We start from the raw sequence: 22,861 nt of genomic DNA, 5'->3' as shown, positions 1-22,861 counted from the left end.
ATAACAAATAAATAAATAAATAAAATAGAAATGTGAACAGTAGTCAGACCTCTATGCAACCTCATATACTTCTTAACACAGGTTTGTGTAGATATTTATACAAAATTGTCAATTGGCACACTTTCAAAAAAAAGACAAAAATGGCATCCACATATTGTAAAACTTCTCAACAGACCCTTTTACACTATATCTAATCTTTTCCAAATGAATATGACACATGACCTCCTTAATCCAGTGTCCATATGTTGGAGGGCAAGGATCCTTCCACCTACACAAAATAAGTCTTCTAGCTAGCAAGGAACAAAAAGCGATCATGTTCACCTGGCACCCGCTCAAAGAAGCATCCACCTTGATCACCCCAAATAGTGCAGTCAAAGGGCACGGGTGCACAGTCTTTCCACATATTTAGGAAAATGTATCAAAAATAGATAGCCAGTATCCGTGAAGCTTCGAACAAGTCCAAAACATGTGTAGAAGTGTAGCCGGGGTTTGTTTGCACCGATCGCATGCAGGGTCCAGGTCCAACTTGATCTTGGACAATTTGTCTTTGGACCAATGCAGACGGTGTACCACTTTAAACTGGATAACAGCATGCCTCAAACACACTGAAGACGAATGAATATTCTGTACTACCTTTTGCCAGACCGCGTCCGATATGTCTTCATCCAAGTCAGTTTCCCACTTGTGTTTCAGAATGTCCAGATTGGTCTCATGGTATGAACTGAGCAATGTATAAATCTTGCTCAGGACCTGTTTTCTGTCTGTCTTACAGTCAAATATCTTATCCACAGTCCTCAACACATTTAGATCAAATCTGATGAAGAAGTTTAAGTGTCTGAATGAGGGAACAGCAAAGCAGGGAAACCCAACACTCCTGAATGAGATCTACACAGAGCTCTACATCACAGAGGGTGACAGTGGAGAGATCTGTAATGAACATGAGGTGAGACAGATTGAGACACAATCCAGGAGAGCAGCAACAGAGGACAAACCCATCAAATGCAATGACATCTTTAAACCTTTACCTGGACAAAACAAACCCATCACAACTGTGCTGACAAAGGGAGTCGCTGGCATTGGAAAAACAGTCTCTGTGCAGAAGTTCATCCTAGACTGGGCTGAAGGCAAAGTGAATCAGGACGTCCAGCTCATATTTCCACTACCTTTTCGAGAGATCAATCTGATGAAGGGCAAAACGTTCAGTCTTTCAGATCTTCTTCATGTGTTTTTCCCTGAAACAAAAGAAATGGAAATATCTAGTGACAAATATAAAGTGTTGTTCATCTTTGATGGTCTGGATGAGTGTCGTCTTCCCTTACATTTTCAAAGGAATGAGACTCTACGAGATGTAAACAAAAAGAAATCAGTGGACGTACTGCTGACGAACCTCATTGCGGGGAATCTGCTTCCCTCTGCTCTGATCTGGATCACCTCTAGACCAGCAGCAGCCGATCTCGTCCCCTCTGAGTGTGTCCATCGAGTGACAGAGGTACGAGGCTTCAATGAGCCACAGAAGGAGGAATACTTCAGGAAGAGAATCAGTGATCAGAGTCTGGCCAATACTATCATCTCACACCTGAAGTCATCAAGGAGCCTCTACATCATGTGCCACATCCCAGTGTTCTGCTGGATCTCAGCCACTGTTCTAGAGAAGATGTTGAGTGAAGCAGAGAGTGGAGAGATTCCCAAGACTCTCACTCAAATGTACACACACTTCCTGATCCTTCAGTCCAACATCAAACATGAGAAGGACTATAAGAAGAACCTGACAGATGAAGACATGATCCTCAAACTGGGGAAAGTGGCTTTTCAGCAGCTTGTGAAAGGCAATGTGATCTTCTATAAGAAAGACCTGAGAGAGTGTGGCATTGATGTGACAGAAGCATCAGTGTACTCAGGATTGTGCACTCAGATCTTCAGAGAGGAGTCAGGCCTGTATCAGGCGAAAGTCTTCTGCTTTGTTCATCTGAGTGTTCAGGAACATCTAGCAGCTTTATATGTGCACCTCTGCTTCACAAACAACAACAGAAATGTATTTGACCCAGTCTCTAAACCAGGTTTGTTGTCTATGTTTAAGAACTGGTCTAAACTCGATTTACCAGAATATGTTTCATTTTCTGAGCTCCATGAGAGAGCCGTGAATGAGGCTCTACAGAGTAAAAATGGGCATCTGGACCTTTTCCTGCGCTTCCTTCTGGGTTTGTCAGTGGAGTCTCATCAGATTCTCCTTCAGGGACTAATGACACTGAGAAGAAGGAGTTCTGACAGCAATGAGAAAACAGTTGAGTACATCAAGGAGAAGATCAGGACCATTGACTCTCCAGAGAAATCCATCAATCTGTTCCACTGTCTGAATGAACTGGGTGACCAGTCACTAGTGGAGGAAATACAACAGTATCTGAAATCTGGAACAATAAGTGAAGCCAGACTCTCTTCATCTCAGTGGTCAGCTGTAGGTTTTGTGTTGTTGACATCAGAGAAGAGTCTGGAGAAGTTTGATATTAATACATTTGTTGGAGAAAACAATAAAGCTGAAAAACTGAAGGTTCTTTAGAAGCTGCTGCCCTTGATTAAAGTTCAGTAAGTATCAGTGAAAACTATCACTTTACTGTTAAAACAAAAGAAAGTCAAAAGCTAATAAATCTAAGAAACATACGAACATTTATTGTATCAGTAATAGGAGCAATATGGCAGCATACTTGTTTTTATTGTTTTTCTGATTATTTTTTTTTATTTGAATTTATCTATTTTATTGATGTAAACAACATCAACTGGATAGAGCCAAAGACTGGACTAAAAAGGCATATAAAGCATGTATAATATGACATAAGTAAGCACACAATATTATATATATATATATATATATATAAAAAAAAAAGGATATCATGGTTGAGATATCAGTTGATGGTTGTAAAATTCATGTCATGGGAATAATTTCAGGGGAATAATTTGTCTTAATTATATGCTAGACAAAGAGAGTGATTTATCACTGATCCAGTAATATAAAGTCCTGGCAACAACAGACAAAAAATTAAATATTCATATAGCATGTTTATTGGTTATTCACATGCAAGGGAGGCCAAGAATTCTAGCCCAAGAATGCGGTCTTACATTTAGAGCAAAGCGTGGAGTTAGTTGGTTTAATTTTATGTTGTATGTGTCGTGTCTGTTCAGAATCTTGTTCTTTTGCACACTGAGAGTTTGTTATCCTGAGTCCACACCATGTCCCATTTGTCTTTTATTCACACTTAACTCTCTCCAATTGTAATCTGTGACACCATTACCTCAAGGTTCCTGAGTAATTTTGAGACAATGCCATCCATTGGTGACCAAGTGCAGTGTTTTCTTTACTCCATCTACAAATTGTCTATTTTTTCTCAATTTTCTATTGCTTTTTGTTTTCAGTTCATAGTGTTTACCAAGTATGATTTTCATCTCTCTACAGTTTGAGTGATTGTGGAGTCACAGAGAAAGATTCTGCTGCTCTGACTTCAGTTCTGACATCAAACCCCTCACAACTGAGAGAACTGGATCCGGATAATAGAAAACTGCGAGATCCGGGTGTGAAGCTTCTCTCTGGAAAAACTCTGGTAAGATCATCTACGGTATATCATAGTCAGACATGTTATTGTCTTCTGTAAGACTAAATCAGGGTTCCACAAATCTGGCACTGGAGGGCCGCTGCCTTACTGAGTTTAGCTCAAACCCTGATAAAACTCTCCTTCCTGTAACTCTGAAGACATGGATTAGCTTGTTCAGGCGTCTTTAATCAGGGTTGGAGAAACTCTGCAGGACAGCGGCACTTCAAAACCGGATTTGAGGAACCCTGGACTAAATGCTCTGATGTAAATTTTAGGGCTACACTGCAGAAAATAAATTTCTTTCTTAGTATCTTTGTTTTCTTTTCTTTTTTATATTCTTAATTGAAGATACATTTACTTGAGAAGCAAAATAACTTAAGCAATTTTTCAGTATAAAAGACTTAACATTTTATGTATCTTGATTTAAGAATTTGTAGATATTAGATATTTAGACTATGTCTGGATTGGATTCAGAACGATGATCAAAACACAGATGGAGTAGATCAAGTTCAACAACACCCCCAAAGCTTCACAGTCCTATACCTCGTCCTGCGTCGACATTTCATTAAGTAACATTAGGCAGTTTTGATTTTACATTTGCGTCTGCTTACATACGTGACCCGTTCTGGCAAAATGAGTCGCAATGAGCAATTGTTCATGACTGAGCTACACCTGTTTGACTTTAATAGTCAAAGTCAATTTTGAGAAAAATCGAGTTAAAGTTTTCTGAAGGTTCCAAAACAAAATCATCTACCAACCATACCTTAAAATCTCGGGTAATAACACCAAATTTGGCACACACCACCGAGTCAAAACCAAATATTTATAGGAACAATATATATTCAACTTTTTTCCCCATGGTACCACAATTGTTTGATTAAAATTTATGAAAAAGACAGCCTATATATTCAGACCTACTGTACTGCACGGATCTAATATAATGTTACACCTCAGATGTTTTTCCCCAACAGTTACCAAACGTTCACTTAAGACATAGCAGATTATGTTTGCTTGAATACTCGCCAAGACAGATATTTTGAAACACTGTAATTCTGTGTAGGTATAAGAGTATATCGGGATCACGCGCTGTCTGAGGCGTCTTTGAGGCACGCTTCGGATGTGTCAGTCAATGTGAGTAAAATCATTTTGTTTAAATCAGTATGAGTTTGAAAATCACATTTCATTGGTTCAGACTCATGCCATCGAGAATTCGCTATTAATATTCACAAAGTTGGATTGCTACGTTTTAAAACAATACCAAACTTGTGCTGAGGGAAAGCACAGTCGTCGAGAAGCGAGCAGAGAAAACTGAATTTTTCATGGACAAAGGAAAACATACAAATAAAGATACTTTTTAAAATGTTTAATTGGTATTTTGACCCTTGGGATCACTAGATGAGGGCTTAATGAACTCATTTTTGTGAAAACCTCAAATTCGACCATTTTGCCTGTAGCTCAGAATTAGCCTGTACGCATTCTGACTCATTTTGCCAGCACGGGTCACATATGATATTGCATGTTTCTGCTTCTTCTTCGCCTGTGTTTTTATCAGGAGATTTAATACTTTTTCAAAAGTGAAAGATCTCAAACTAAACCGCCTTCAGTGATACATGTGTTAAATAGTTGTTGTTAAGTGTTAGCTTATTATATTTATGTTGAAATTTTATGGATTTAATTTTTACATTTTACATAATCTGCCTGTAAATGTTTGTATCTCCCAGGATACGTTTCCCCTTTGGGAGTTTAAATTAATTGGAAAATGCGTGGGAAAATTGTTTGGCAATGCGTGTTACAACATTTTAATAACAATTTTAAAACATGTATTCTCTCATAACTTTAAACATTCTTTGTAAAATTCGGTCGAACAATGCCTGTTTATGAATATATTAGCCTACTGTATCATATTTAATATGCAAATTTCTAGGGCCTATGAATGATCAATATGACCAAAACTTTGCTGAGAAACATCGTGTACACCAGGGAACGGCAACTGGCGGCCCGCGGGCCAAAACTGGCCCGCCAGCAATATTTTCTGGCCCGCCGGATTATTTTGGTAGTCCTAAATGCTGCACAAAACTCTGCCACTACTTGAGAAAAGCCGTAGTCGCGCGGCGATTTCACCGCCGCATACTGTGTGAAACGCCCATAGGGAATCATGCGGCGCGGGATTACATTTTAAAGTATAACTGGCGTTCACACCGGACGCGAATAGCGCGTCAAATTCGCGCCTGCCGCGTCTAGTTATACGCTTGACCACTTTGTGTCCGTTCGCGGGTCAAAAGACGGTAGCGGTCAGAACTCTGGTGTACTTTGGACGGAGCGGGCGGTCTGACTGACAATAGCCCACTCGCACTCCCGACATCTTTTGACAGCGTATCCGCACTTAATTCTGACCGCCTGTACACCTATCTCTGACAATGGTTTCAGTACCAAACAGCTCCTCAGTCAACAACATTCTTTTTTTGCAAGGATGTTTGAAATAGTTCGGCAGAAAATAGCCTACTTCATTTCGTCAGTAGGGCAATATGATTTTCGTTTATGTTGCTTAGAAATTTGAGTGATAGGCTTTGTCCTATTTAATTTGTTATTTATATTTCTTTCTTTTTTTCTGTGGCATTTTTTTTCTCTGCTGACAGTACAATGTTAAAATAGCCTACTATTTATATTGACACGAACACAATTTTTGTATAGCATTTATAATTATTATAGGCTACTTAATCTCCTTCTTTCCGTTAGAGACATTTGAATGTGAGATTATGGAAACGAGATCTAAATTTTGTAGACCCGTCAGGTCGGGAAATAAAGCGGGGGTAACACAGAGTATATTTTAAGCGGTTGCTGAATAGAACCTTGTGGGAGCGGGACGGAAAAAAAAACAGTCCCGCGCAGACCTCCTTAAACCTTAGGTGTGTATGTGTGTGTCCCGAATAAATAATAATTAAAAAAAAAAGGAATAAAGTTCAAAAGTCGGACTGTACGGAATGAGGCATGATTGCTATTCACACCTTTATTAAAATGGCTGTAATCTGTTACCACAATAGTACTTGATCTGTTTAAAATGATTTCCTTGATATATGCATAAATTAAAAATTAAAATTAAAATTTGTCTAATACATTTTTTCTATTTTTGATCTGAGCACAATCAGAAAATCAGAAAACCCGTCCTTATTCGTTTTTTTTTTCTTTTTCATTTCAGTTCAGGAAATAAATAATGGAAAAACAAGTCGTTTTTCATCTTTTTATTTTTGGTTTTAATAAAAAAATAAAAATAAAAAAAAAGATTGAATGAATGATCCACGGACGGTGACGGACACATCATATTCCACAATTATAGGCCTATATAAGAGTATTTAATTTGTATCCATAGGCCTACTCCGTGTAGCTGGCCCGCCATCTACTGGCTAAAAAAAATATTGGCCCGCGGCCAAAGTTACTTGCCGACCCCTGGTGTACACAGTCTTCTTCATGCCTTCTGTCCTCTGATTGATAGTTTATACTTAAAAAACAAAAACAAAATTCAAGTAAAGTCCTTTTGCTCAGAAAGTTTTTATTTTTATAAATGTAAATGTAAGAAACATTTATTAGACTGAAGCAACTGGGGTTTATTGATTATTAATACACCATTTTTTTTATCCATGATCCATAAAAGCCGTGTGTGTGTGTGTGTGTGTGTGTGTGTGTGTGTGTGCGTGTGTGTGCGTGTGTGTGCGTGTGTGTGCGTGTGTGTGCGTGTGTGTGCGTGTGTGTGCGTGTGTGTGCGTGTGTGTGCGTGCGTGTGCGTGCGTGTGTGCGCGTGTGTGCGCGTGTGTGCGCGTGCGTGCGCGTGCGTGCGTGTGCGTGCGTGTGCGTGCGTGTGTGTGCGTGTGTGTGTGTAATGTGATACTCAACAAAAAACAGATGCTAACTTGTATATGCATGCATGTGTGTTTTTTTGTTGAGTATCATATTTATACATCGCTTTTATGGCTCATACTGTCAGAAACACAGGGTTAGGACTAGTGTGAAAACTTCAACACAGTCAAAAGGTGAACCCAAATGCAGAAAACCAGATGACAGTTCTGGGAAATATCTTCAAATCTTTTATTTGATGAAAAGGAATGTCCAAACTTTCCTAGGATAAAGCCAAAAAGTAAACTCCAAAAAACTTCCACAAATAGTTTGATAACAGTTCCAAAAAGTAAATCCAAAAAGTCCACAAAGTAAATCCAGAAGGAATTTGAAAAAAAGTTCACACAAAGATCTGTGAGTACTCCAAAATTTCAAAGAGCAAAAGTCAATTAAACAAAACAAAGGAACCATACCAGGTACACAAATTAGATTTAGATAACTCCAAAAGAGGCACAGCAAGAGAATGACCTAGACTTGGTCATGGCACTGGAAACACTGAGCAAAGTACTCAGGAGAAGGGTGACTTAAATACACAAACAGGGAACAAGGCACAGGAGACATAATGACAGAGACTGAAAACCAACAAGAGACACAATGAACATATATAATCTATGTGGCCAAACATAAGTCTAAAACCTTGACACCGGTGTTGTGCCTGAACGCGTTCATTGAACGATAGATAGTTCATGAACTCGTTCATATTTTGGGGGAACGTGAACTGAACGTACTCTGTTACTGCCTGATGAACGTTACTGTGAACTCGTTCATTCTGGTGTCTGTGAACGGCACGCTCTCTCAGTTTAACTTCGTTCAAAAGGGTGCAATATTTCTATAGAAATGTATTTGTCCCGTTCGGAACCTCCGTTGTCCCGTTTATTGACGCTGATCTAACCACTGATGTATGACTGAATCTGATACAACAGCAACACTTGATCACGACACCAGTCATCATCCAATCACAGTCCACACTCACGCGCATCAGACCCAGAGATCAGACCATACGAATAACAAATTCTAAATTGAGAATTAATGATTATTTTGGGACAAATGATTGTTTGATTTGCGCACAGAATCCTCCGCTGTCTGGTCGCTTCGATCCGGACTCGCGCTAACGGCAAATCCCTTTCACTGTCCGACTGGGTTTTGATTTCGGCAAATCAGTTTTAACGAATTCAAACAACGTGATTATTGTGAGTCCAACATACATCCAGCCACGCAAGAAAGCATCAAATCATCCTGAGGGAATAATATACTGATGTGATTTGCTGACCAAGAAACATTTATACATTAATTATTATTAATGTAAAAAAAAAGAAAGAAAAAAAAATCAGGATTCTTTGATAAATAAAAGGTTCAAAGTAAATTTATCCGAAATAAAAAAACGTAGCATTATAAATGTACTTGCTGAATAAAAGTAGGCTATTAATTTCTTTAAAAGTAGTGTATAATTACAAAAGCTTTCTATTTCAGATAAATGCTATTATTTTGAAATATGGTTTGTGTGTAATATGACTTTAATCAAAACAAATGTGTTGTCTGAAAACCTTTTAAACGCATACGAACCTGAAATGACATATAGGCCTACTGTGTTATGTTGGCCTAGCATATAGCCTACAAATATTTTTGAGTGTCCCTCATTTTCCTGTAAAGAACCATGCACGATTGTCCCGCATTTGTTTAGTTGGCAACCCTACCCTCAATGCTATGTAAAACCTGGTTGGATAAGGATTTTAAAATTGGATATGAAGATGAAATCTGACGCATAGTTTCAGTGTTAAAACTGATAACATAATTGCTGTCTGTGGTTTTATATGGGCTGTGGCAATAATTTTGAAAAATAATAGCTCGCACAACATATGGAAAAAAAGAACTGAACTAGTTAATTTTTTGGAACTGTGAACTTTAGTTCAAAATTTTTAAGTTTGAACTATGAACTGAACTAGTTCATTTAAAAAATTGTTAACTGAACTTTGAACTAGTTCATGTAGAAAGTGAACTTTCCCAACACTGCCTGACACATATATGCAATTCAATGCAAATCAATAATAATTAAGAGATGGAAAATGTTCCCCAAAAGCCTGTTGTGTCATATTTGACATTTATATTAACATGAAAAAATGTCAAAAGAATTAAATTTTTAACATTAACAAATGGTGAATAATCAATAAACCCAGTTTCTTCAGTCCAGTAAATGTTTCTTACATTAATTTATAAAAATCATGAATCATTAATAAATCATTTCTCAGCAAAAAATACTTTATTTGATAAAAAAAAAGTATAAACTATCAATCAGAGGACAGAAGGCATGAAGTAGATTGTGTGCAAGAGCAAAACAGAGAGGCAGAAGGTAGCATTAGGAAGACAGAAACAATCACTGCATATCCAGTAAAACCTCATGTTATGTTCACTGTCAGCAACAGTGTTGTCATAATTATCAATTTAGGTTTGACCATATTGATTTCACTTTATTTTAATGGTCCCTTGAACACATTCTGTTGACTATCAGTACAGTTGCACATGTCTACTAACTCCCATTGGAGTGTTAATAGATTTATTAGTAGACTAGTAGGGTTAGGGTTAGAATAAGTTGCCATGTAGTTACAAAGTTACTTATAGTCAGTAGTTAACCTACCATACTCTTGTGTGCTTTCATCTTCACGATGAGTCTGTCACAGAGAAGAGGTGTAGTTGTGTTTGAGCTCATTTAGAACTGTTGGATTTATGAAGCACATGTGTTGAAAGCTTTTTGAATTTCTTTATTATTTTTTTTTATGACTGATAAATCTCCAATTGTGGCTTGTACGTGTTGATCTGAACTGAGAGAGTGAAGAGTGTGACATTGTTCTCTACAGGTTGAGTGATTGTGGAGTCACAGATGAAGGTTGTTCTGCTCTGGCTTCAGCTCTGAGATCAAACCCCTCACACCTGAGATATCTGGATCTGTCTGGGAATAAACTAGGAGATTCAGTTCATCTGCTCTCTGCTGGACTTGAGGATCCTCACTGTAAACTGGAGACACTGAGGTAAGATTGTCTCTCTGATTGTCACACATGTCTTTGTCCTCAGTAAGAATTTTAGGACTAAAATTAGCTTGTAAAATGTTCTGTAAACACTAAATCTTAGCACAGAAATCACAGGTGTACACAAATGTCTAATCTCATGATCTGGTATTAGTGTTCATTTTTACATTCTTTTTAAAATATATCCTTTCAATTTAGTGAGTATTTCATTATATTCATTATGTTCAATAATTTTAATTTATTTATTTAATAATTTAATAACAATAATCTGATCCTATAGTTCCCCCGGCACTGCACAGTCCTTACTCGTTGAAGTTTCTGCTTTGAACGGCTCTTTCCGTGGCTACAAAAATACAATTCTTCAAAGTAGCTTTTCTAACACTACTAATGTACTAATATGAAAGATAATAAGCAAAAGAAATGTAATAACTTCATGCTGATCTTCATTATCTTATATGCAGGGAAAACACCTGAACTTCTGCGGAGCAGTAATGAATAAAGTAACATGGTCAGCGCCGCGCTGGTGAGATTAGTTTGCTCTGTCCATTCGGTTTCGCTAGCAAACACGTCCTCCCTGCGATGTCGAGTCGGTCACACAGCTCGGTCCATTGAGCCACACCGATGATGTCAGCACGGCACGAGCTCTGTAACACCGCTCCGTTTCGTCCCACTGTTGGTGTGTTTGGCTTCCCATACAACTCGTTACAACTAACCGACATTGCTTAAAAGAGTTTGTGAGACGCACCAAATTAAACAGAAGTGCGGACACACAACTTCCTTTTCAAGGGAAATTAGCCATCATCAACTACCGAAATCTTTTCTTATTTCAGTAATGCGTATGAATGAATTTCACCAAGGTTGATCAATGTTTTTTGTTTCACTAGTGTTGAGGCTTTTCAATAATTGTTTCCTATACGGCCCTTCATACTGGAGATCTCATAGTTGTCTCCTCTAAAGTTTCAGACACGAATGAACATTGATCTAGTTCATTTGTACAGTATGGTGCACTGGCAGAATAGTTTTGTATAATTAGTGTAGAAATATGTGAAATGCTCATAAATCATTAAATATTTAAGTTTTATAGGCCCCATTATTACACATTTTTCAAGTGTCCAGACATATATTGTTATCCATTTAATATGAAGAGACAATTTTATTAGTCTTTTTCATTATAATATATATTATAACATTTCTAAAGACACTTATTTACTGTTGTGGTAATAAACACATATGTGTTAAACTGTAAGCATGAAGTTATAAGGCAACGCAAATAATATAAATAAATGATAAACATGAAAATGGTCTTGATATAAAAGCTTCAGGTCAGGGGCATTCAGTCCGTATACTGTACGCTGTGAATGCTCTGCAGACCCAAGCCATTTAAGAGAATGAGTTTGTGGACTCGCAAATTAATATTAACACTATAAATATGACTATAAATTCCCTTGTCGGTTGAGGTGTAAAATAAAGCTTACATAATAAAAGTCCGTCATTTATTTATTTGCCATTCAACAATTTTTTTCCAAATAAGTGCCAGTTATAAAGTAAATAAAATTAATACATTATTAGTTAACTGTGTGATTTGTATATGTAAATTTCTGAAATACATAACTTGCACACAGTCACCTCTGATAACAGATCACTCTAAATTGTAATGTAGAGTTGCATTTTCTGTAAAACTGCTTTGAAACAATATGTATTGTGAAAAGCGCTATACAAATAAAATGTGAAATTAATGGAAAAGTTATGGAGGGTTTTGGGTAAGTGTATCCACAACGCTGGCGTTATTATGCATCATCATCATTGTTTTGCGTTCTATGGAAGCATATGGGTAGCAATATTCAATTTGAAATGTAATATGTAAAATGGCAATGCATTTCTGTATTTAAATTTACGTTTTCCATTACATTTGTGCAACGTTTGGTGCAAAATTAAAATTAAAATTCAATTATATTATTTACATTTGCCATTTCATACACTAGTTTTAATATGTAAATTGAATACATATTTTAACATATTTTAAGTTTGCAGTGGCTTCATAAATTAATGAAAAATATAAAAAAACAAAGTACACCGGATGCACATTTCTTTGTTCTTCATTTTCTAAAACTAGTTTAAATTTTGTCCGACTTGATAAAGTGCCGACGCCATGTGACTGTGACGTATGCCATCAAAGTACCGCGAGAGCGATTCGAGAGTAGCCGGAGAACTCAGCCAGCGCAGCTTCTCAAGAGCGGCTGCACGAGCTCTGATAACGACACAGCTGTTCCACGATTGGCCGGATTCACCGCATGACAACGATCACGTGTGTTTCGTGTTTATTCGAAAACCTTTAGTTCCTCTAAAGCTCACAAATCAGTTTTTTATAACAGTTAACACTCTTTTCATGTAGTTGCGATGTTATATTGTGTCATGTTTATCAAATTAAAACTGATTAAAAAACTTAGACTCCACTTCATTGATAGAAGTTTATGTTGAACTTTATTCTTGTTCAAACAGACGCTGTATGAAGCAGTACATAAAGTATTGAATGAAAATGTCTCTGAAACATCTGTGTATTATTTGGCAAATATTGAATTTATTTCACTTCAGCTGTGGTAAAGTATGCAAACACCCATGGGCGTAGATTACGCGGGGGACGCGGGGGACGTGTCCCCCCCACTTTTTATAAAATGTAAATTCGTCCCCCGCACTTTTTCATAGGGCAAGTGTGTCCACCACACCCGGTTTTCGCGGGTGTGCATAGCCTACATCGAGATTTAAAATCCAAAGAGTCAAGTCTATCTACATACGTGACTTTCACGTTTCCATGGTAATCAGTCACTCGTGCATCACGACACGCCCATGCTCGCACCCGCGCCCAATCCATTTTTTTTCATAGAGGTTGCAGTGAGTTCAAAACGACAACAAACTCTTCAGTCTTCACTCGATCCTTTTTCACGAAAAAGTCAAGCGCTGTAAGTTGTCATGTGGTATCCGAATTGTGTTGCACAATGATGAATAACTCTGCCTATTTCTCTTGTTGAATAATTAACAAGTTTCTACCCGCACAAACGTGCGTTTATTTTCAATCTTTTTTTATTCGTAATGTCTTTTATTTTCACAGATGTTATCAAAGCCCTTCAAATTAGAATAAACATGGTGATTGTTAGCCTAATGCTGAATTTGTATTTCCTTGCATTAACAGCCTGCTTGAATCAGGCAGCGTTGTAACATGTGTACATGATGACAAAATTTAAGTTCTCTTGAAAAAGCCTAACCAGAAAGTTTGAAGTAGTTTTAAAAGCTTGAAGTTTGAAGGTTTTCAATTGGAAAGTTTTAGTTTAGTAAGACAGACAGGCAGATAGATAGATAGATAGATAGATAGATAGATAGATAGATAGATAGATAGATAGATAGATAGATAGATAGATACAGTAGGTAGGTAGATAGATAGATAGATAGATAGATAGATAGATAGATAGATAGATAGATAGATAGATAGATAGATAGATAGATAGATAGATAGATAGATAATAAATAATATTAATAATAAATAGGGAATCACAGATAATGCAAGGATGATTCTGATTTAATTTAATTTAATGTTAAGTGGCGATTGATAGCCTATAGTTGATAATAATACACTGACGGTAACAAAGTTTCAATTTGAAATGAAAGATGGAGCATAGGCTACATTTAATAAAATTAAGGAAAAAATGCCCTTTATAAAGGTAAAAAACTTATTCTGATAAAAATGTTTTCCAACAGTGATGTAATAATTGTAGTTTGAATAATTGTAATGTGATGATCAAATATCATAGGTTTGGGCGGTTGGCGGGTGGATTATTTATTTTTAACAGCAGATTCGGGTGACTCAAAGTGCACCAGATTAATGCATTTATCTTTAAAATGTACACATTTTCTTCCAGGGGGGCATGCCCCCCGACCCCCCTAGGGGTACCGAGCTCCACCCACAAACACAGGCTATATGATGGTCTATGAAAAATACAAATTTCATTATCTTATTATTAAAATGCATGATCAGGATTTTACCACTTCCGCCTAGTTTTGAGCCAGGAAAAACCCTGCATGTGCAATATAAAGTAATGAACATCTTTCTTTCTTTCTGTTTTATTGCTTTAAAAATAAATAGCATATTAAGCCAATTAAGCAAAAACCTGTCAACAAAAGTCTGAAAAAAACTGGTATTACACTTGACATTCTGTCCCCCTCACTTTTGAAATGATGGCTACGCCCCTGCAAACACCACGTGAGCGGTCACTACGGGAACCAGAAAGTGTCCGACTTCACGTGTCCATTTGCAGCTCCTCCCCGCCTGCACTCGACTACTCTCAAGAAGTCCTCTCTGCAGCCTGTAGCACGATGACGTAGCTGGATCAGATCCAACACGTACTGGACGCTGTTACGCGCATGCGCGGTGGTGTGTTTGGTGACGTCATATATGCATGCGCACTAGAAGAGAGTTGATCAGTGATGATTTTTTTATTTTTTTTTGCTTGTCCTGCAGACACTTAACAGCAAATTAAGAGGAACCTTATGTACAGATCACTGTGGAAAAATTTGCCATTAACGAAGGAACTCTTACCAGACAAAATATCTTAAAGCATTTTTTTTCTTTCTTTTTTTTGGACATCTGACAAGATTTCTTTTCTTGATGCTGTTATTATTTTTGCATTTTCCCTTGAATGTGTACTGGTATGTTAAGTTGTTTACAGACCATATTTTATTGTAGCTTTAGGATTAACATTACAGAGACAATTACTTGACTAATTTTTGCTTCCACTCAACAGCAAATATGACCTGAATAAAATAAAATGGCTTAATTTTAAAATGTTCTGTATACACGCATAAAAAATAAAAAAATACTTGCGGTGACCACATGCTATTAATCCATCAAATTTTGGTTTAAAATCATGTGATTTAAAATGTTGTAAAATGTACTATTTTGTAGAGAGAAACTAGGATAACTTAAGCATCACATTTATGTAAATAATTATTCATCAATAATTACTTATTACTATTTATCAGTACTACTACTACACAGGTTAGAACGGTTAGATGGGGCGGGGCCAACTTCACTTCCGGCGCTGCACTGTGTTTTATGGGTTATATGTAAGCGTTTTTCATCACATAAACCTCGAACTACACGCTTTGAAAGTTTGGTTGTTAAGTCAGAAGCGAGCCAACAAAGTCAACAAAGTGCTGTTAACAGTCCTTTCACTGAGTCGGGGAAGCTATGCATCGGCCGCCGCCACAACATATGGGATTTTACATTATACCCGGGATCAACTCTGGCAACTAAGGGATCTGCATAGCGGAAACTTTCCAGTCGATCTGCCAGATGAGTGTACACGGACATCCACATCACCGAGGAAAAGAGGCCGGCGAGGAGGCGTACGGCGTAGAGTTCGCGCACAGGGGAGCAAGCCACCTCTACCTACGGTCATCCTGGCTAACAACCGCTCCTTGGTGAAGCAACTTACGGAGCTACGGAACGCTGTGAGGAACCTCTCAGAGTATCGGGAAAGTTGTCTGTTGTGCTTCACGGAAACATGGCTTAAAGACACGACTGATAACTCAACACTCAGGATCACAGGGTTTAGCGACCCGATTAGACTGGACCGTGATGCACAGGTAACCGGCAAAAGAATGGGAGGGGGGGTGTGTGTTTATATAAATGAGCGATGGTGTAAAAACTACACAGTAAGAGACTCCCATTGCTCGGAGGATATTGAGCTATTGTCGCTGTCGGTAAGACCTTACTATCTACCTAGGGAATTTGGTCAGGTGTTTGTCACTGTGGTATATATTCATCCCCGCGCTAATACTAAGGTCGCGGCAAATAGGATATACGACACAATGGCTAAACTAGAAAACATGGCACCTGATGCACCGAAGTTTGTGCTCGGAGACTTTAAAGGGTTAATTCACCCAAAAATGAAAATTCTGTTAGTAATTACTCACCCTCATGTTGTTCCAACCGTGTAAGACCTTCGTTCATCTTCGGAACACAAATTAAGATATTTTTGATGAAATCTGAGAGCTGATAACTTCTCCGTAGGCTGCTAGGTGGCCCAAACTTGCTGGCCCAGAAAAGTTATTAAAGAGATCGTTAATATAGTCCACGTGACTACAGTGGCTCAATATATCAAGCGACGAGAATACTTTTTGTGCGCAAAAACAAACAAAAATAACGACTTTATTCCACTATTCATTTCCTTTTCTCTGGGCCTCGTAAGTGTTTTTGCGCAGCGCGTCTGTGTTACACGTCACCACGTAGGCTCACTATTGGCCGACGCTGGTCATGTGTGTGACGCGCAGCGCAAAAACACTACGCGAACCAACTAGTGGCCCAGAGAGAAGGAAATGAATAGTGGAATAAAGTCGTTATTTTTGTTTGTTTTTGCGCACAAAAAGTATTCTCGTCGCTTGATATATTGAGCCACTGTAGTCACTTGGACTATATTAACGATCTCTTTAATAACTTTTCTGGGCCAGCAAGTTTGGGCCACCTAGCAGCCTACGGAGAAGTTATCAGCTCTCAGATTTCATCAAAAATATCTTAATTTGTGTTCCGAAGATGAACGAAGGTCTTACGCGGTTGGAACAACATGAGGGTGAGTAATTACTGACAGAATTTTCATTTTTGGGTGAACTAACCCTTTAATGGATGCTCAATCAAAAGCGTATTGCCCAATTACTATCAATACGTCGAATGCCCGACAAGGAGGGATAAAACACTCGATCTATGCTTTGGGAATATTAAAGACGCTTATAAGGGCTATGCAAAACCACCCCTCGGAGACTCGGATCACAATGCAATCCAGCTTGTCCCGCAGTATAAACAAAAGCTCAAGACCAGCAAACCGGAGATAAAGACAGTTAAACAGTGGACTAATGAGTCTGTTGAACGCCTTCGAGGCTGTTTTGATTGTACTGTGTGGGACATTTTCGTGCACACTAGTAAGAATTTGGAAGAGTTGACTTTAGTGGTGACTGACTATATTCGGTTCTGTGTGGACTGTATAATCCCAGAAAAAACTTTTAGGGTATTTCCAAATGACAAACCCTGGGTAAATAAAGAATTAAAAGTTGCACTGCACAGGAAAAGGAGAGCTTTTGAGCAGGTAGACAGGCTTAAAATGAAAGCAATTCAGAAGGAGATTAGACAGATAACAAATGACTGTAAACAGAAATATAAACGGCAGATTGAGGTGAAAATGAGGGGGAATAACCTGAAACATGCATGGCAAGGGATGTATACAATGATAGGGAAGGAAGAGAAGAAAAGGCACATAGATGCAAATGGAGATGATCAAGCATTTGCAAATGAACTGAATGGTTTTTATGCACGGTTCGAAACATCAGACTTTCTCCTGGAGCGTGATGCCATTAGACAGCAGTTACAGTATGGTACTCCTCCAACTATTACAGCGGATGAGGTGCGTAGAGTTTTTAATAAAATTGATTCTAAAAAAGCACCAGGCCCAGATCAAATAAGTGGTAGGGTTTTGCAAATGTGTAGTGAACAACTTAGCCTCATTTTCTGCCAGCTTTTTCAAAAGTCATTAGATACACATTACATTCCTAAAGCCTGGAGGTCCTCGCTCATAGTACCAGTACCTAAGGTAGCAAGACCAGCTGATTTAAATGATTATCGTCCAGTCGCCCTAACATCAATCGTGGTGAAGAGCCTAGAGAGAATTGTTCTGAGACATATTCTAAATGATGTGCAATGTAATATCGACCCTTTACTGTTTGCCTATAGAAACAAGCGGAGCACAGATGATGCCCTTCTGTATATGCTCCATAATATCTATTGCCATCTGGATAAGCCCAAACGATATGTCCGGGTTCTCTTTATAGATTTTTCCTCCGCCTTCAACACCATCAGGCCCCACATTATGATGGAGAGGCTGGGGCAGTTAGGGGTAAATCCTAACATTATAAGGTGGGTTGAGTCCTTTCTGACGGAGAGAACACAGTGTGTTAGGGTAAATGAGGCTGTGTCCTCCCCGATTATGACCAATACAGGATCCCCACAGGGCAGTGTCATCTCACCAGTATTGTTCACTCTTTACACTAATGAGTGTAGAAGTAATACACCTGAGCATCTTACAATAAAATTTGCAGATGATACAGCAATAGTGGGGTTAATACAGAATAGTGATGAGACCAACTACAGGGCCTGGGTGGATCAATTTGCAGATTGGTGTAGGTCCAGCTATCTTCATCTAAATATAAAGAAAACAAAGGAAATAATAATAGATTACAGAATTGGGAGCCAGCCCCATCAGTGTTTGGTTATAAATGAAGAGGATGTTGCGATTGTAGCCGAGTACAAGTACTTAGGGACAATAATAGATAATAAGTTGCAATGGAACAGTTATACTATAAAAAGGGGCTGCAGAGGCTGCATTTTATGCGGAGACTAAGACAATTTAGAGTGGATAGTGATATGATGTTACTTTTTTATCACTCATTTGTGGAGAGCATTCTACTTTTTTGTTGTGTTGCCTGGTATTTCTCTTTGTCAGTGACCAATAAAAACAGACTGAGCAAGATAGTTAACTTGGCTAGCAAGGTTGCAGGGAAAAAACTAGACAGTATGGCTATTACCTGTGAAAGAAGGGTGTTGAAGAAAGGTCAAGCAATTAATAGAGATATGTCACACCCCCTACACCAGGCATATGAGGTGTTGCCATCAGGGAGGAGGATTAGGTTACCCTCTTTCAAAACGAATCGAGCCAGTAAGTCATTCATTCCAACTACATTACACTTATGAATAAGAACTTACCTGCAGGACAGCACTTTAAATAGCATCATGCACTTTCTTTCCAGCTTGACTGTTACAGTATGCACAACTGCACTTTATTATCCTAGTTATGTGTAGTGGGGTTTGAGTCTTCTGTCCTGATGTTGTGTATGGGTGTGGGTGTGGTAGGGTGGGGGTGTTTGGGGAGAGGGAAATGTTGTTGTATATTTTGTTTGGAATTCTGTCTTGTCAACTGTCTTGTTGTCTTATGTATAAATGTATCAGACGTACTGTATGGCAGGGGTTCCCAACCTTTTTTTGTCTGAGACCCCCTTTTACCCAAGAAAATATTTTAGGGCCCCCCTTCACATTTAATGATATTATCGCTCTTGTAAGCTTGCAGCAAGGATGACAAAATATGTTGTTTTCAAATAAACGGTATGTTTACTATAAACAGATATGTTTATGCACAAATAATAGCCTATAATATTGAAAATACAATAACAAAAACATTAGTAGGCCCTTTGTAATTTAAAAATGTAAGCCTAGGAGTAGCCTATAAATTTGCCCTATTTTAAATGCAATAACAAAAATATCAGTATTCACACTTGTGTGTAGGTAAAAAAAGAATGAATATAGGCTATTACTAAATGACTTCTGTCTGGGGCCTCAATACTTGCATGTTATTTGTGAGGCTTTATCAATGTGAGGCTTTATTTTTGAGGCTTTTGGCGCTATAGCGAGTGATAATAAACTTGTGTTTATTAACAGAATAATGCGTCTTTCGGAAGAACATTGTAGCCGGAACTACTTCTCTCTCTGTGTGCGTCTATGACGAGTCACGCAGGTACTGGGCTACTCCGCAGCGGCAGTGATCCGAACCAGGGTAAAATAGTCCCTATGTAATCACTTATTATAGGTGTACCATAGTGATTCAGGATAAGACAAAAACACTGCAAAATGGATTCATGATGAACTCGCTCATTATATAAATTTTGAACAGAAAAAAAGTTAAGGACTTTTATTTAATGCAAATTGCTCAAAACTTTTCAAAATATGACGCGACCCCCCACAGAGCTCGCTGAGGCCCCCTTGTGGGCCGCGACCCCCCTGTTGGAAACCGATGCTGTATGGTGTAGAACAAATTTCCGAAAGGATAAATAAATCTCTCTCTCTTCACACAGTGATTGACAGGGAGGGAGGGGGCGGGGCCAACTTCACACAGTCATTGACAGGGAGGGAGGGGGCGGGGCCAACTTCACGCAGTGATTGACGGCGGAATGCATTTTCAATTTGCACATTGAATTTTGCTTCATTCATTGCAGGACATTTACCGTATTTTCCGCACTATAAGGCGCACCGGATTATAAGGCGCACCTTCAATGAATGGCCTATTTTAGAACTGTTTTCATATATAGGGCGCACCGGATTATAAGGCGCATAGAATAGAAGATACTGCAGTCAAACGTTTGACTGGGTTTGCGTTATGCAGTGGTCACCAACCTTTTCAAGCCTAAGATCACATCCAAAGTCCAAATGTAAACCAAGATCTACCACTTGCAAAAAAATATGAAAAAACAAGTGGCTGAGCTGTAAAACCTTGTTTATACTCGACGCGTCCGCATGAGCGCGAAGGTAATAAAAAACTAATATCCGTCTGCTCGGGCAGATTCGGCTCAAAGTCGTGCATCTTCGGATGCGGAGGCGCGCGCGCGGCAAAATGACGTCATTGTGACAGCACGCGCGCCTCCGCATCCGAAGATGCACGACTTTGAGCCGAATCTGCCCGAGCAGACGGATATTAGTACATCTCATCACACCGGCACCCAGTTTGCGCGTCTAAATCAGTTGTATGGTCTGGTGTTCAGTCTAAAACAAAACAGTTGCGTCAAGTATAAATGCCTCGTCTGTTTGGGGAGGTGCGCGCGCAGTCAGCGGAGGCTCGCGCTCCGGTGCCAGGCGAAAGTATAAACAAGGTTTAAGTCAGCGGTTGTATTAATGTATATTGTATTAATATTAATGTATACAGACATTAATATAAGGCGCACCGGATTATAAGGCGCACTGTCGTTTTTTGAAAAAATTAAAGGCTTTTAAGTGCGCCTTATAGTGCGGAAAATACGGTAATGAAAATGCAATCGCAAGTGTCTTAACTGAGGGTGTAAATGCAATTAAGAAAAATAACATTTGAATGATCATTTTGCTACATTATTTGTTTGAACATGTTAAACAGTGACTTTTTATCTCACAATTCTGACTGTTTTTCCCCTCAGAATTGCAAGGTATAAACTCGCAATTCTGACTTTTTCTTGCAATTGCTATTTATGTCACGCAATTGTGAGTTTGGCCCTGTCACAAATGGCACCCTAAACACTCGCGGTCTTCTTCTGAGTCCGCACTTTCCTGACGTAACGCCGCTTTGACTGTCGTGAACAAGTCTGCTGTGGAGCTCGATCGCTTCAGTGCGCATTTAGAGCACATATCGACCGCAGAGGGGCGCTCGTGAGTACCCTTCTGAAACCTAAAACTACTAAATGGGACACCCTATGGACTTAATGGGCACGCAGAAGCCATTGTAAGTCTACAAGACTGAAAGTGAGGTGTGCCATTTAGGACAGGGCCTTTATATCTCGGTGAGTGGATTCTGACAAAATGAAACACCTCTGATTGGCCACTGCGTTCAATAGACCAACAAACATGACTGTGATTGGCTACATTACTCACCGCTGTAAAAACATTTGACGTTCTCCAGAGCTCAAACACAAAAACACACTTGAGAGTTTGCCAGTATGATATTATTACAGAATCAACTGAGGATGATCTTGCATTCGCTTGAGAGTGCTTATATTTAAATTTGACTTTGTGATGTTTTTTACTATTTTTTTTATTTAACAAATTATTTGTGATCAAGCATTAATTGGCGGACCCCCTGCAGTACGGCTGCGGACCCTTGTGTTAAACTGATCTGATCTGAACTGAGAGAGTGAAGAGTGTGTCATTGTTCTCTACAGGTTGAGTGATTGTGGAGTCACAGATGAAGGTTGTTCTGCTCTGGCTTCAGCTCTGAGATCAAACCCCTCACACCTGAGAGATCTGGATCTGTGGGGGAATAAACTAGGAGATTCAGTTCATCTGCTCTCTGCTGTACTGGAGGATCCTCACTGTAAACTGGAGAAACTGGGGTAAGATGAACTCTCTGATAAACACATATTTTGTCCTTGGTAAATATATTATGTATTAGTTATTTAATAGTTTTTAACTTTTTTACTCAATCACCAACTTTGCTTGTTAAACTCTAGCTTGTTTTCGGGTCTGAAGAAGGAGTCCAACCAAACAATTACACATCCACACAACACAAATGAGAGACAAATGAATACATTTTATTGAGAGCTCATTTTCTGTACAATTATAGTTTGACCAGGAAAACCAAAACCAGTATTTTATGTGTGATTCATAGACACTCAGTTAAACAATAAATTACAAGTGATACTTACTTCAGTCCAAATGCACAATAAATAAATATTCAGTTAAATCAGTGAACATCACAGGTGAGCCAATGCTTGATTAAACATGCTAATCCTAAAACATAAATGTTCTCCCCAGTATATACAGTA

At 38.5% G+C, this 22,861-nt stretch overlaps 1 protein-coding gene across 1 annotated transcript; it reads left to right on the top strand.

The window, feature by feature from the left end:
* Positions 1 to 796: 796 nt before the first annotated feature.
* On the top strand, positions 797 to 22,429 carry LOC309491845 (NLR family CARD domain-containing protein 3-like; the record flags this gene model as incomplete). Its single annotated transcript, XM_082190867.1, has 5 exons — positions 797 to 2,545; positions 3,291 to 3,298; positions 3,446 to 3,590; positions 10,347 to 10,492; positions 22,259 to 22,429. Coding segments are annotated over exons 1-5 (2,198 nt in total), but the record flags the coding sequence as incomplete, so codon positions are not given.
* Positions 22,430 to 22,861: the final 432 nt, after the last annotated feature.

The sequence above is a fragment of the Leuciscus leuciscus genome (assembly GCF_965113295.1).
Source record: "Leuciscus leuciscus genome assembly, contig: HAP1_SCAFFOLD_627, whole genome shotgun sequence".
In the NCBI taxonomy this organism is placed as follows: Eukaryota; Metazoa; Chordata; class Actinopteri; order Cypriniformes; family Leuciscidae; genus Leuciscus; species Leuciscus leuciscus.
The sequence above is the reverse complement of the archived record's forward strand: the minus strand, read 5'-3'. Positions and strand labels throughout refer to the sequence as shown.